This window comes from Monodelphis domestica, chromosome 3, assembly GCF_027887165.1.
Source record: "Monodelphis domestica isolate mMonDom1 chromosome 3, mMonDom1.pri, whole genome shotgun sequence".
Lineage (NCBI taxonomy): Eukaryota > Metazoa > Chordata > Mammalia > Didelphimorphia > Didelphidae > Monodelphis > Monodelphis domestica.
Genome location: NC_077229.1, coordinates 84,213,109 through 84,226,971, shown reverse-complemented (window position 1 = coordinate 84,226,971; position 13,863 = coordinate 84,213,109). Strand labels below are relative to the sequence as shown.

The window sequence follows — 13,863 nt, the reverse complement described above, 5'->3', positions numbered from 1 at the left end:
CCTGGGGCGACGCTTACCCTCAGCACAGCGACACTCATAGCCGTCAGGCTGGTCCACGCACTTGGCTCCGTTGTGGCACGGTGTGCTGGCACACTCATCTACATCCAGTTGGCACATCGTACCACTGAAGCCTAGGTGAGGGGAGGGTCTGGGTGAGTGAGGAGCAGGCACATGGCAGGTGCCCCAGGCTAGCTCACCCCCAGCCCCTCCTCCGATCCCCTGCCCTTCACACAACCCCACGCCAGGACTCGCCTCCTCACCTGAGGGGCAAGTGCAGCTGAAGCCATTCACCCGGTCACGGCAGTGCCCACCATTCACACAGGGGCTGCTCTGACACTCGTTTATATCCACCTCACAAAAGGTCCCTGTGAATCCTGAGACGTCCGAAAGGTTTTGTGAGCCCGTTGTCCACCCGGACTCTCCCTTCACACAACGTACCTTCCCACCCAAGCCCCAAAGGGGAGGGCAAGGCAGAGAAAGACTGGACGGGAGCACAGACACTGGACATGCGAGCCGCAGGAGCCCAGGGAGGGGTACTGTTTCTATCGACCATCTTGTGTTTCTAAGGCAGGAGGCACTCTTCCCCTTGTCCCACCATTCCCAGGGGCCCCTGGCTCCCAGCCCTACAGTTGAAGCCTCAGTCTCATGTGCCCGGCTCTCTCCTACCCCAAACCCTACATGCAAATCCAGCTCCTACCTGCCATGCAGATGCAGGTGAACTGTCCGATCCTGTCAAGGCAAGTGGCCTGATTGTGGCAGGGTCCCGAGAGGCACTCGTTTATGTCGGTCTCACACCGTGGGCCCGTGTACCCGCGCCCACATTGGCACTGGAAAGAACCCTGGGTGTTCACACATTTCCCAAAGTGCTCGCACGGGTTGGCACCTACAACAGTATGGGCGGGTGAGTCTCGGCGTATGTCCATGAGCCCCCCTCGCCCCCAGAGAGCCCAGCTCTGTTCGGCAGCTTTACCAATGGAGCACTCATCCACATCCTGGTCACAGGCACCCCCTGTGAAGCCTGGGGGGCAAGTGCAGATGGCACGCCCATTCACGGGGTTAGTGTCACAGATGGCATCTTCGTGGCACGGGTTACTGACGCAAGCATCATCCAGGTGGCACAGGAGCCCTGTAGGAGGCAGCAGCAGGGGTCAAGGTCTCAAGCCCGGGGAAAGCAATCCACTCTGACCCCACCTCAGAACCCCTTATCAAAAGGTGGGCACTGACCACTGCCACCACAGAGGGCCAAAAAGACTGGGATAAGGGAGAATGTGAGAATAACAGCAAGAGGAAAAGAGCCCAGCAGGGGCTCTAGGATAGGAACAAGAGGTGAGAAAAAGGAGCTCCCACCATGGAGGACGAGAGAAGGATCACAACGTCAAGACTCACCAGTCTTGCCCATAGGACAGGCACAATAGAAGGAAGCCACCCGGTCATGGCACGTGGCTCCATGGAAGCAGACAGCTGTAGCACAGTCATCGATGTTCTCACTACAGCTCTCCCCCGTCCAGCCATTGACACAGACACAGCTATGCCCTCCGTGGGTATTAAAGCAGGTGCCCCCATTGTGACAGGCATTTGGCTGCAGTTGGCATTCATCTACATCTTCTGTGCAAAACTGGCCTAAAGGGAAACGGGAAGGGCTGTGGGGCTAGGCAGGCCCTGAGCTGTCCATGCTTGCTGCCCACCCGAGCTATAACTACCCGAGCTGGAAGCACAAAGGATACCCGAGACAAGTGGCATGAAATATTCTCCTCAAGAGGCCGGTGAGAGGATGAGTGGCTTGGGGAGAAGCTCACCTGCAACGGTACTTGCTGGCTGCTACTTAATTCCTTTTTTCACTGATGCTTTGTTTAAAAAACCCTTATCTTCTGTCTTAGTATGAATTCTAAATCAGAAAAGGGGTTAAGGGCCAGGCAATCAGGATTAAGTGACTTACCCAAAGTCTGAGGACATGTCTGAGCCCAGGCTTGAGAAGAGGGCCTCCCAACTCCAGCCACTGAGCTCCGCCCTTTACTAATTACTCTTGGGAGCTAGATGCTCACCTAATTGTGTCAAGACTACAGAGGGGCCACAGGTGTCATCCTCACCGTCTGTAATTCAGCACCTTAGCCTAGTTATAGCTCTATCTGTCATGTCCTGAAAGATCTGATACTTCTACCTTCTTTCCCTGCCCTCTATTCCAGGACCAATCCCAGGGTTCAAAGGAGAGTAACAAAGAAACACAGACCCAAAGGCCATACCCCAGCCTGGGAGAGCAGGCTAATTCCCCACCTGTCCACTCTGGGGGGCACTGGCAGTTGTACGTGTTAACACCGTCCACACAAGTAGCTCCATTCAGGCATCGGTGCTTCGGACAGTCGTCTACATTCACCTCGCAGTCGTGCCCTTCAAAGCCTGGCACGGCACAAGAAGGAGGAAGAGAAGAGAAGTGTCAACACTGGCTGGGGGAAAATCTTGCCTGAAGAAATCACGCAAGGAAGCCTAATAGGAAGAGAGGTCCCAGCTCGGGCAGCAATTGCTTCCTTCCTTACACAAGGCAGCTTCCTGTTCATTTCCTGATTCCAGCCACCCTGCAGGGAAGTCCAGGCTGAGGCCAGCAGAGTTCATGCGAGCCTGAGCCTGAGCTGGCTCCCTCCTTCCCTCCATCCCTCCCTTTGGGCAGTAAGAAGCTCACCAGGCAGGCAGGCGCAGTCATACGTAAACTCTCCGGTCTGGTGGCAGGTGCCCCCATTACGGCACTGGGAGGGGGCACAAGGGGCTGAAGGGCTCTCACACAGGGGCCCAGCATAGCCCGCCGGGCACTGGCAACGGAAGGATCCGGGGACATTGAGGCACGTTCCCCCATGTTGGCACACAGTGCCCACCCGGCACTCATCCACATCGCTGCGGCATGTGCGGCCCTGGTAGCCGGGAGGGCAGGTACAATTGTAACGATTGTGGTTGCTGGAGCATCGACCCCCATTGGCACAGGGGTTGTTAGCACAGGGATCGATTAAGGAGCAGTCCTGTCCTGCAGGGGAAGGAGAGACAGAAAGACAAGGTGGGCCTGGGCCCAGGCCATCTTGCCGGGGTAGGATCATCCCAGCTGCAGCCCCTTACCTCGGAGTCCCCGGGGACAGATGCATGAGTACTGGACAGTGCCCTGGAGCAGGGAGCTCTTACAAGTGCCCCCATTGGTACAGGGACCATGGTGACATGGGTCTTCAAACTGGCATCGATCCCCCATCAGCCCTGGCCGGCACCTGAAGGGCAGAGGAAGCACCTGGGATGACACCTCATCGCCAGGCTCAGAAAGAGCCCCAAGCTTATGAGCGGGGAGACCTGGAGTGGGGGGTATTTGGGGAAAGAATGAAAGGGAGGAAGAGAAGAGGGGGGCTCAGGGTGGCATCCCACAGCCTTCCTGTACCTTTACTGTCACTGAGAGAAAAGGGCAACAGCTCTGCACTGCTGTCACCAAAACGATTAATTTAGATTTCTCTCACCTCTTCCGCTTTTACAAAGCACTTTCCCCCTAAGAGCCCCATAAGGCCGGCAGTGTGTGGATCCAAACCCTGCTCTCCAGTTTATGGGGGAGGAAAGGAAGGCCTGGGTGCTAGGACTTGCCCGAGCTCACTGAGCTCGATGAGGTGATGGCTGATCCTGGAAGTCCATCCCATCCAGTCCAACACTGATGAAGGACAAGTGTGTGCCGGACTGCCCCAGACCTCGGAGCATTTCTAGCTTATTGGGAGGGCAGGACGGAGCAAATACAAGATGACCGAAGGAGGGGACAGTAGAAGGGCACTAACAAAGAAAGGAGAGACTGGAACTCAAGCCCTCCTTGAGTGCCCTGAGGCCAGGGCCAAGGGGCAGGAGCTCTGGCCACTAAGAGAGCCCGCTTTTGTACACACAAAACCTCTGGATATATGTCTATTGAATCGGATCCGGTCCGACGGGAGAGGAATGGAACATGAAGTTGGATGACTGATTGCGAATGAAAAGAGGGCGACGCTGAAGCCTAGGGCAGACGTGGGGCCGGGGCTGGGGCTGGGAGAGGCACGGAGGTGGGGTGAGGAGGGGCCTCAACAAGGGCTCGACTCCAGCGTCCCCAACTCGGCCCAGGGGCAGGAGAGCAGCCTGGGCATGTGCAGTGAAGCTTCCTTCCCTGGGGAGGGGGGAAGGGGCACGGCAGGGATGCCTGGGTCCCTGCTTTTCTCTCTCCCCCCTCCCTTCGTTCGGCTCTTCCCTGAGTCAGGTCCCTCAGGGGCTGTGGGAATGGGGAAGAGCTCCAGCCCAGGACCCGGGCCTATCCAGAGGGGTGGGGGTGGGGGGAGCAGAACTGACAGTCTCATCGCCCCTCCTCCCACAGCCCCAGGTCCTTTCTCACGCTCCTTTCCCCTGCCCAGCCGGCCCAGCCCAGCCCAGAGTCTTTCCAACCAACCGGTTTAGCTGGTTTCAGCCCAAACTCCGACCCTGGCCCCGCCCAGCCTAGACATGCCCTCTTCTCCCCCCAGAGTGAACTAAAAGGTTTCTCGTAGAAGCTCCGTGGAGACCATTACACTGGCCCTTTCCCATCTCAGAGAGAGATCTGCCCAAGGTCACGAAACAAAATTAGGGACAGGGATGGAACTCAAACCCAGACCCTTGTTATTCCCGGGATCGATGACTTTTCTAGGCACTGGGCAGCCGTAACGGCTCCCGGGGCAAGGAGGGGGTGCGGAGCAAAAATGGGGAGGGTGGGGCGGTCAGGGGGCCGAGGTTTGCAGAAACCTCTAGATAAGCGGCTCCCGCTCAAAGCTGGTGGGAAAAAGTGGAGCCTGATCCCAAGAAATCCAGGCCAGGTGCTGGGCTTCCCGGTGATTCACCTGTTCTGGGGGCGGAGCTCATCCACCTGTCCCACACATTCCGGTGCACACCTCAGGGGAGGGAGAGAGGAGGCAGCGCCAGGGGTGGCTTCAACGCTGAGCATGCGCAGTCCTCCTGACTCCCGACTCCCCCGGCCGCCCAGGTGGGAGGCTTCGTTTTTCCCCACTTGGGTGACCTCACTCAGCCTCCCTCCCAGCTACCCAGTGCGTGTCTGTGCTCCCCAGAGCTCCTCAGCCCCCTTCCCTTCCAGCCCCTTCTCGATGCTCAGCGTGGCTGGCCGCCCTTTCTCTCCTGCTGATGGTCGGGAGCAAGTATGCAATGTCCAGTTCAACCAAGTCTTCCTACAAAGCCTTCTGATCCCTCCAGCGCCCCCCCCCCCATTATCTTGTGCTTTTTTTTGTTTTATATTTATGGTAGTTTAGTGGATAGGGCTGAAACGGCCTTCCTCCGAACCAGGAAAACTTGGGACTGAGTCTCCCCCTCTGATACATTATGGCCATCTTTATTTAAAAAGCGTGTCCATCCACATACATACATGAATGTCTGGGTGCAGTTGTGTCCAATTACATTTATATTTGTTGGTTTCCCGTTGGAATGTAAGTTCCTGGGAACAGGAATTATTTTATTCATTGTATCTTCATCCCAGGTCTTGACACATAGTAGGCATTTAATAAACACGTGGTGATTGGCTGAATCTGATTGACTGATTGAACTCTAAGCAACTCCATAAGACAGCTGGGATGCTGCCTGTCTTGGTAGAACTTCCTCATCTAGGAGCTCCCCATACCAGGGAAACCACCACTCTCGTAGCCATGTTCCTTTGGTGGATTTGTGAAGCAACTTAACATGGTGGCTAGTGATGGATTTGGAGTTTAAAAGACTCCAGTTCAAATCATGCCTCTGACACTTACTATCTCTGTGACCCCACTGAGCAAAGTCATTTAGCTATTCCCATTCTGATATCCTCATCTGTAAAAATAGAAATAATAAAAGCATCTACCCAGCAGGTTGTTGTTAGAACAAATGTAAAGTATGTTATAGATTATTATTACATTATAATATCTATTATTATATTGTTGTTTCCCCTGATAAAACATGAGCTCCTTGAGGGTAAGGATTGTTTCATGTTTGTATCCATGGTGCTCAGCACACTGCAAGCACTTAAAAATATTTGCCGATGGCTCAAGTTCTAAAGTTGAGTCAGTGTCAATTGGTTGGGGAGGGGGCAATGTTCATTCATTAGGAAAGTCATGGGTTGGGGTTGGGCAGGATGTTCTCTAAATTCCCTTCTAGTTCTTAAAAGTCTGTGATTCTGTGAACAGCCTCTAATTCCAGCTTCCCTACTCTGTGATCTTGGACAAGTCGACAGACTAGCCCACCTAAGACTAGATGATCTCCAAGTTCTAAACCCTTGTAATTCTCTAAGTGCATCCCTGGACAGTAGAAACCTCCCTCCCTGGGAGGAAGGGACACTGGCAACCAGCTTAGCTCTCACTCAGGGGTTAGACGGGCTCCTTCTTTCTTCCCCACCCCAAAAAGGAACTTGGGGGGAGAAGGTGCAAACACACAGTGGGGAAATCAAGAGTCCAGTGACAAAGGTGGGGAAGAATTGGCCCCCAAAGAGGAACACATACAGAAAGTGAAGGAGATGGTCAAAAAGAGGTAGTTCAGGAGCCAAGTAGAATCTGATGAGCCTCAGAGTGCCAGTCTCTTCTCCCCATCACTGCCCAACTGCTGGGGGTAGCCTAGTGCTACAAAGCACTCAATTTGGGTTCAAAACTGTTTTGTTTTGTTTTGTTTGGCCACTTTTGCCACTGAACCTCTCTGATTCAGTTTCTTCACTGAATGAGAGTTGGACTGGGGATGGTCTCTAAAGTCTCTTCAGGGTTTCTCTGAGTCTTTTCCTTGAACTCTGCACCACAATGCTTTGGCTCCCCTCTTCTTCCCCTCCCTTTACTCCAAGAAGAGGTTAAGGGAGTCAGCCTGGGAAGGATTAATTTAGCTACTCCCTAGGGTCCTTTCAGGACTTCCTCCTTATTTCTTTCAAGTCTCCAAGTCCACAAACCTCCCAAGGATGGTGAAGCTCCCTCTCCCCCCCAAATCACCCACTCATCCCAACTCACAAACAAGCAGCTTCCCCATTGGACAGCAGGGCACATCGGCCTCCATTCTCACAAGGGCTCCCTCCATCCAGGCACTGGAGGGCTGTGGGGAAAAGGGAAAAGGACAGCCCATCAGTTTATTCTGAGAAAGCCACCCCGAGGGAAACTGAAGGCAGAGATACATTCCTCTCCATTCCTCCCATTCCCAACTCCCAACTAGCAATGGCCATGGGGTCCAAACATCCTGCCCATGCTCTTGGAACCCAAATTTTCCTGGGCTTGCCTGCTATCCTCTACCCCCTTGAGCCAACAGCTGCAGCCTGGGGCTGCTGGGAGGGAAAGATATAGGGGCATAACAGAGAACGTTCCCCACACACAAAATTAAGAAGTTCCCACGGCCACTACCCCCTGCCAGCTGTTTGGGCAGCCTAGGCACCATTGTGCTCTGCAGCTGTTGCTACCACCTGGGGCCTGGTGCCCCCTTCCCCAGCTCAGCCTAAAGGCAGGGGGTGGGGTCAATCAGAGAAAATCCTTGGCAAGGGGAGGGGGTATATGAAACCAGTGCCAGCCAGATGTGGGAGGCCTCCTGGGGCCACCTAAGCTGCAAGGGAAGAAAATATGGGATGAAGCAACTAACTAAAGGCTAGAAGTCATGTTTTAATGGGGGAAGGCATCCAGAGCTAGGATGTTAGGACAACTTGGGGGGTGAAAAGGATGCCTCTGTCCTCTGGAGAGGGGAGGAGGATTGCCAGCATGTTTGCAGAAGCCTGAAAGTTAAGAGACACTTAGTACCCACTTCTTATCATGGTGACACAAATCCTTTTCCCCACACTGCCTGGTCACACTTATAACACTCATCTCAGGTCAACGAACCTGTCCTTTAATGGTACCTCCAGTGTCTATCATCATCATCATCTTCATTACTCCCACTGCTATGCCGCTATAAGGTTCCTTGCCTGACAATGCCTCTGTAGGTTTGATCATTCTTCCTACTTAAGGACCTTAACTGAGAACCTTTAAGTGACTTGCTGCCTATGGCCACACAGCTTTGGCTGGGATTCAATCTCAGATTTCCTGACTGAACACCACCATAATCTGGAGTTTCTCAAACAAGTTTAAGCAGCGTAAGTAGGCAGTGCCTGCCCATGGGTAGGTATTCTGAGCCCTTAACATCTCCTAGCTTAGGGAGCCAGTGCAATGAGTGCTATGGGCAAGTGAGAAACCTGAACCAAGCTCTGAATCGAGTTCCAGTCCTAATTCTGCCACTACTTTACTGTGCAGTGACCTTGGCTAAGTCAAATGACTTCCCCTGGCTTCAGAGTCTTCATCTGGAAAAAAAAGGAATAACATGCAACTTTTCTTTCTCAGCTGGTTTTAAGTGGGATGAGGGCTGAATTTTCTCAGCCTTCAGGAGAAGGCTGTTCTCTTCGAAAGTTCCCCCTCCTCCAAGAATAGGGTTGATTGGGATGGAAGAAGTTTCCTTTATAGTAAACCCTAGGGGGAGGGCCGTTTCAGGGCTTGGCACAGCCTTTCCCAGGCTATAGTGCCAGGCAGATGGGGCAGGGCTGTGCCCTGGAGGAAGGCTCCAAAAAAGGAGGGAGGGCAGGGCAGAAGCCCAGGGATCAGCCCCACGTTCTCTGGGGACCCACAAGTTCCCACAGGAGTGCCAGCTTTCATTATAGCCCAGCCAGGGGCCCAGATCCTATGCCTTGCCCATAGAGGTGGACTGGAAATGGCAGTGGTATGGCCCCTCTACGCTCAGGCCCTTTGGCAACCCCCCCCCCCCACACACACACACACAACTGCTGGCCTTGCAGCTAGTTAAGACACAGAATGGGCCGCCCCGGCCGCCGCCGCCGCCCCCGCATCTGGGCTGCGGCCCCGCAGCTGCTGCGGACTCCCCTCGTCCCCCTCCCCTCTGCCCCTCAAGCCAGCCTGGAGTGGGGAGGGGGGTGCGTACATTCCGGCATTGTCTGCGAGAAGAAAGGGCTAGGAGGAGGCGAGGGAGCCGAGGGGGAGGGGGTGTCTAGACGGCGCAGCCATTGTCCCTAAAGGGGGAGGGGGAGGACCCCTCCACCCCTTTCTCCAATCAAGAGGAGGGGGTGAAAGCCCCCTGGGTTGAGAGGAGGGAGCAACAGGGATTCCCCCATTCCTGACCCTTCTCTCCAACATTCTCCCACCCCCGGGAAGAGCACATGGGCAACCCTCGACCCTGCCCCTTCCAAAACCCTCTCTCACCATCCAGGGGACTGGGGTGACGGGAGAGGATTCCCCGGGAAAGTGGAAGGGCCAGATCGAGAAGGCTCAGAGCCACCCCTCACCCGCCCCCGCCCAAGGAGAAGAGCGAAGAGGGCCAGACAGGGAAAAGAAGCGAAAAGTGAGGGGGGGGGGGCCGCTCCGGGCTCCGGACTCCGGGCTCCGGCTCTTGCCGCGCTCAGTCCCTGGGAAGAAGTTTGCTCCAAGTAAATAGAAAGTGGAGAACTTCTTCTCCCTCAGTTCAGCCGACTCCCTCCCCCCGGCCCCTGGTCCCGGCCCCCGCCCCTCCCCCCGCCCAGCCTCCCCGGCCCCCAGACCAGCGAGCCCGCCGCCGCCGGCGACCTGGGCCGGCCCGCATGAAGGGGCCCTTTGTGCCGGGGCCGCGGGGCCCCGCTGCCTCCCGCCCCCCCCCCGAGGAAGGGGAGGGGGAAGGGGCGCGGGCGGGGAAGGTCTGGCGGCAGAGCCCGTTCCCAGGCTCCGGGACTGACCGCAGGGCAGCGCAGGGCAGGGGAGGGGAGGGGAGGGCAGGGGGTGGTGTGAATAGGGGGGGCGTCCCCCTCTGCCCCCCAGTCCCACTTCCCTTCCTCTCCCCCTACTACTGGAGGAAGGAGGGGGTCCCTGGCCCGGGATGTTGCTTGATTTCCCCCTTCTGCACTCGGCTGCAGTGCCCCTCACCCCCGCGCCCCCCCTCACCTGCAGCCACAGCTCCCGAGAGGGCCAGCAGAGTAGTGCCCAGCAGGCAGTTGACCAGCAAGCGGACCGCCTGGCCCCGGACCCCGGGCCCCATCCTGGTGCCTCGCCTCCCTTGCCTCGGGCTCCGGGAGCGGGCGGCGCCTTATCCAGCCATGGGAGAGAAGGGGGGAGCCGCGGGCTAAGCCGGAGCAAATCCCCGGTACCAGCTCCGCGCCTCCAACTTCGCCGAAGTGAGGCCCGGCCCGGCCCCGCCCCCGCCCCCCCAAGCCCCAACCCCAAAGGATCCCTCCTCCTCCCCCTCCTCCTCCCCCTCCTCCTCCTCCTCCTCCTCCTCCTCCCCCTCCTCCTTTACAGTCTTCTCCTTCCCGGGGGCGGATCCCTCCGCTGATCAGCTCCTACACCCCCCTACCGCTCTGAAGCCACACTCTCTCCTCCTACCCTCCTCCTCCTTTCTCCACTCTCTCATTTCACACACCCCCTCCCTTCTCAACCGCCACTCACGATTCTGTTACGGGGCCCTATCCCTTACTAGATCCCTCCCCTTCAAATGCATCCCCCCCCCGCGTCCCCCGCCAATCTTTAGAGATCCTGGAACCCAAGATCCCAAGTCCACACACCCTTGATTGGGGGGAGGGGGTGTGTGTAATGTTAAGGATCTCTGACCACCCTTGTTTCTACTTACCCTGGAAAAAGTCAGCATCCCCCTCAAGCCTGGGACTGTGGTTGCCAGAAACATCTACTGATAATCATATTACTCTTCTGCCAAATAAAAATCCAAACAAACAAACACTTCCAATAGCTCCCCAGCCCGTGCAGGGCATCTGTTTCCCAGGAAAATAAACTAGCTATTTTCTGAGGATTCTTCCAATGTTAACATTCTGTGCGTTCTATTCTAGGTCCCTCTCTGCTCTGAAGTAGAAAGCTGGACAGATAATATTACTAATAAATGATAGATGATGATGATGATAGATTCTGTCAAGGAGGCGGGCACTGGGCTAAGTGCGGAAGTGGTGGAAATACAAGTACTGTATTATAGAACAAGAAAGTCCCTACCCTCAGAGAACTTACGTTCTAATTGGGGGAAACAACACAAAAGGAGAAATGAAAAAGGAGAGACTGCTCTGTTAAATGTTCTAAAGATTCTTCTGGCTTTATCATTCTGTGTTGTAGTTGCTAAAGACACTTTCAACCCTTTGATCACTAAGGTATTCCTTATTCCATTAAGCATCAAACCCAAACACCTCAGCCTAGCACCCTTCCCAGTTTGACCTGAATTCTAATTTTCTGTCCATCTTTCTTGTGACTCTACTAGTTCTAGTCAGATTAATAACAACAATAATGGAATCTGCCATGCTTCTAGCACTTTTTGGTTTTAAAAAGTATTTTTTCATTTCTTGTCATTATCATGACAGCTCTGTAAAGCAGGTATTTGTCCCCAAGTTATGATATGGGGAAATTGAGGTTCAAAGAGCCAAGTGACTTCTCCAAAGTCTCTTATACAGTTAACAGCAACAGGTGACTGGACCATGCTTTTGGAGAAGAGCAGTCAAGCAAAGCAAAATAGACACTGTCTCTAGAGTCAGAGGTCCTGGATTCAAATCCTACCTTTGGTGCTTGTTGGGCAAATTACTTCAATGCCTTGTACCTCTGTTGCCTTATCTGTAAACTTAGCCAATTTCTGCAGTCATATCTGGCTCTGTCATCTGTTTTTTTTTATTTGTTGTTTCTTTTGCCCAGGATTCTTTTCCCCATTTTGCTAAGGATAAACTCTTCACTATGATGAAGTGTTCTCTATTCCCGATGATCTCCTGTATATACAATGACAACACTCATCTTCATCCCCATTCCTTGACGATGCCTTCCCAACATACTCCCCCATACTTCCTGGTCCTTTCTCTGACAATCTCAACCCTACTCATCCTTCAACCCCAGCTAAAGGTTAAATGCCTCTTGGAAACCTTCTGGCCATCCAGTCCTACAAGAATTCTTCCCTCTCCTTTACTTCTACTACTGGAGGAGGGAAGGAGTCCCTGGTCTCACTGTGCTGGTTGGAAGGGAGAAGAACTAGAGGCAGAGAAAAGGGTCATAAGAAGAATATAAACAAAGTTCTTTGGAAGCTTAGACCATAAATTCCTTGAGGGCATATACTGTGTCATATATACTCATTTACTTTAACCTTCAACTCCATCCTTTCTAGCAAATTCTCCTGAGACTTTACTATCCTCTCTCCTATAGCTACTGTTCCCCCTTCCCTCCTTCCATCCCTCTTTATCTTCCTTCCCCCACTTTCTTTCTCCCTCTCCCTTTCTCTCTCTCAAGTTTTTTCCCCAAAGATATTTTATTTTCCCAATTACATGTAATAACAATTCTCAATATATGTTTTCTGAATTATAAGGTCCAAACTGTCTCCCTCTCTTCTTTCTCTCCCTCCTCTCAGAGATGGTAAACAATTCAATATGGTCACAGATGTATTAGCATGCAAAACATATTTTCATGTTGGTCATTGTTATAAGAGAGTATTAATAAAACCAAAACCCCTAAATAAAACCATAATAAACTAATATGAAAAATCGCATGTTTTGATCTTCATCTGTTCTATCTCTGAAGGTAGATAGCATTCTTTGTCATAAGTTCTTCAGAGTTGTCCTGGATCATTGTATTACTGAGAAGAGCTATCTTTCAGAGTTGATCATTCTCCTGGTTCTACTTATTTCACTCTGCATCAGTTCATGTAACTCTTTCCAGCTTTTCCTGAAATCATCCTGTTCATAATTTCTTATAGGAAAAGAGTATTCTATCACCATCCTATGCCAAATTTGCTCAACCATTACTCAATTGGTGGACATCCCCTCGATTTTCACTCTTTGCCACCACAAAAGAGCTGCTATAAATATTTTTGTACAAGTAGGTCCTTTCCCCTTTTTAAAGATCTTTTTGGGATATAGACCCAGTAGGGGTATTACAGGATCAAAGGGAATGGACTATTTATAGCCCTTCGGGAAAGACTCCATCCAGAATTGCCCTCCAGAATGATTGGATCAGTTCACAAGGGCACCAATAATATATTATTGCATATTTTGCCACATCTCCCCCACAACATTTATTACTTTGCTTTACTATCATATTGGCCAATCTGATGGGTATAAAATGGTACCTCAGAGTTGTTTTAAATTGCATTTCTCTAATCAAGAGTGATTTTGAAGATCTTTCCTATGATTATTGATAGCTTTGATTTCTTCATCTGAAAATTTCTTGTTCATATCTTTTTGATGGAGGTGGGAAGTGATAGAAATAAGACCTTCATATTTTGAAATCTTTTATTTTCCACCAGTTAGCACTAGTAAAGCACAAATTACAAAATCTATATTATTAATCATTTACATTAGTCTTGTATTATTAATCATCTATATTGGTCTTCTATTTTGTATTATGCTTGTACTGTTCCGTACCCTTTCTATGTCCCTAGCTGATAAAGGCATTCCAGGAGAGTATAGAGACCTCTCTTATGCTGACAAATGGTGGCAAGTGGGACAATGGGAGAAAATATAAGACATGTAAGCAGTCCAGGGGAAGTCCCAAAATTGTGCATGTCCCTTATTCCCATTTTGGTATCCTTAAATTCATCTATGACATATCATACCCCAAAACACACCTATGCCTAGATCTGTACCCTCCTCTTCTATACCCAATTTCCTGGGTTTTCTGTCTGGAATGCCCAGGCTATTCTGGGAAAAGGTGGAGAATTCCCTGGAATGGAAGGTGACAAGCTCCCCCCCCCCTTCCCCAGACCCTCAAGAAACCTGCAAACCTGTTCCCTACCTGAGGCTATTCCATCATCCTAGGCCATTTCAAGCCCTAAACCTCTTCTTCTTTCAATAAAGACTTCTATACCTCTGGGCAGAACAGTTTCGAGCCTCCAGTTCTTTGGATGATATACTGCTACAAACTTTGGTGTGTTTTCCCACAA

The 13,863-nt window shown here is 52.2% G+C and overlaps 1 protein-coding gene across 3 annotated transcripts in view; it reads right to left on the bottom strand.

Moving 5' to 3' along the window:
- NOTCH3 (notch receptor 3) overlaps positions 1-10,146 on the bottom strand; it is a 32,113-nt gene extending 21,967 nt beyond the window's left edge. For 2 of the 3 annotated variants that reach the window (XM_056822349.1, XM_056822350.1), the window contains exons 1-10: positions 9,897-10,146; positions 6,969-7,050; positions 3,100-3,242; positions 2,675-3,010; positions 2,272-2,394; positions 1,387-1,620; positions 971-1,126; positions 698-883; positions 261-374; positions 18-131 (exon numbers count right to left, since the gene is read on the bottom strand). In XM_056822349.1, the coding sequence (XP_056678327.1) occupies positions 18-131; positions 261-374; positions 698-883; positions 971-1,126; positions 1,387-1,620; positions 2,272-2,394; positions 2,675-3,010; positions 3,100-3,242; positions 6,969-7,050; positions 9,897-9,990 (1,582 nt within the window). In that variant the 5' untranslated portion in view covers positions 9,991-10,146. The remainder of the gene's footprint in view (positions 1-17; positions 132-260; positions 375-697; positions 884-970; positions 1,127-1,386; positions 1,621-2,271; positions 2,395-2,674; positions 3,011-3,099; positions 3,243-6,968; positions 7,051-9,896) is intronic. The other variant, XM_056822351.1, reaches the window with a different exon arrangement.
- Between the last annotated feature and the right edge of the window lie 3,717 nt (positions 10,147-13,863).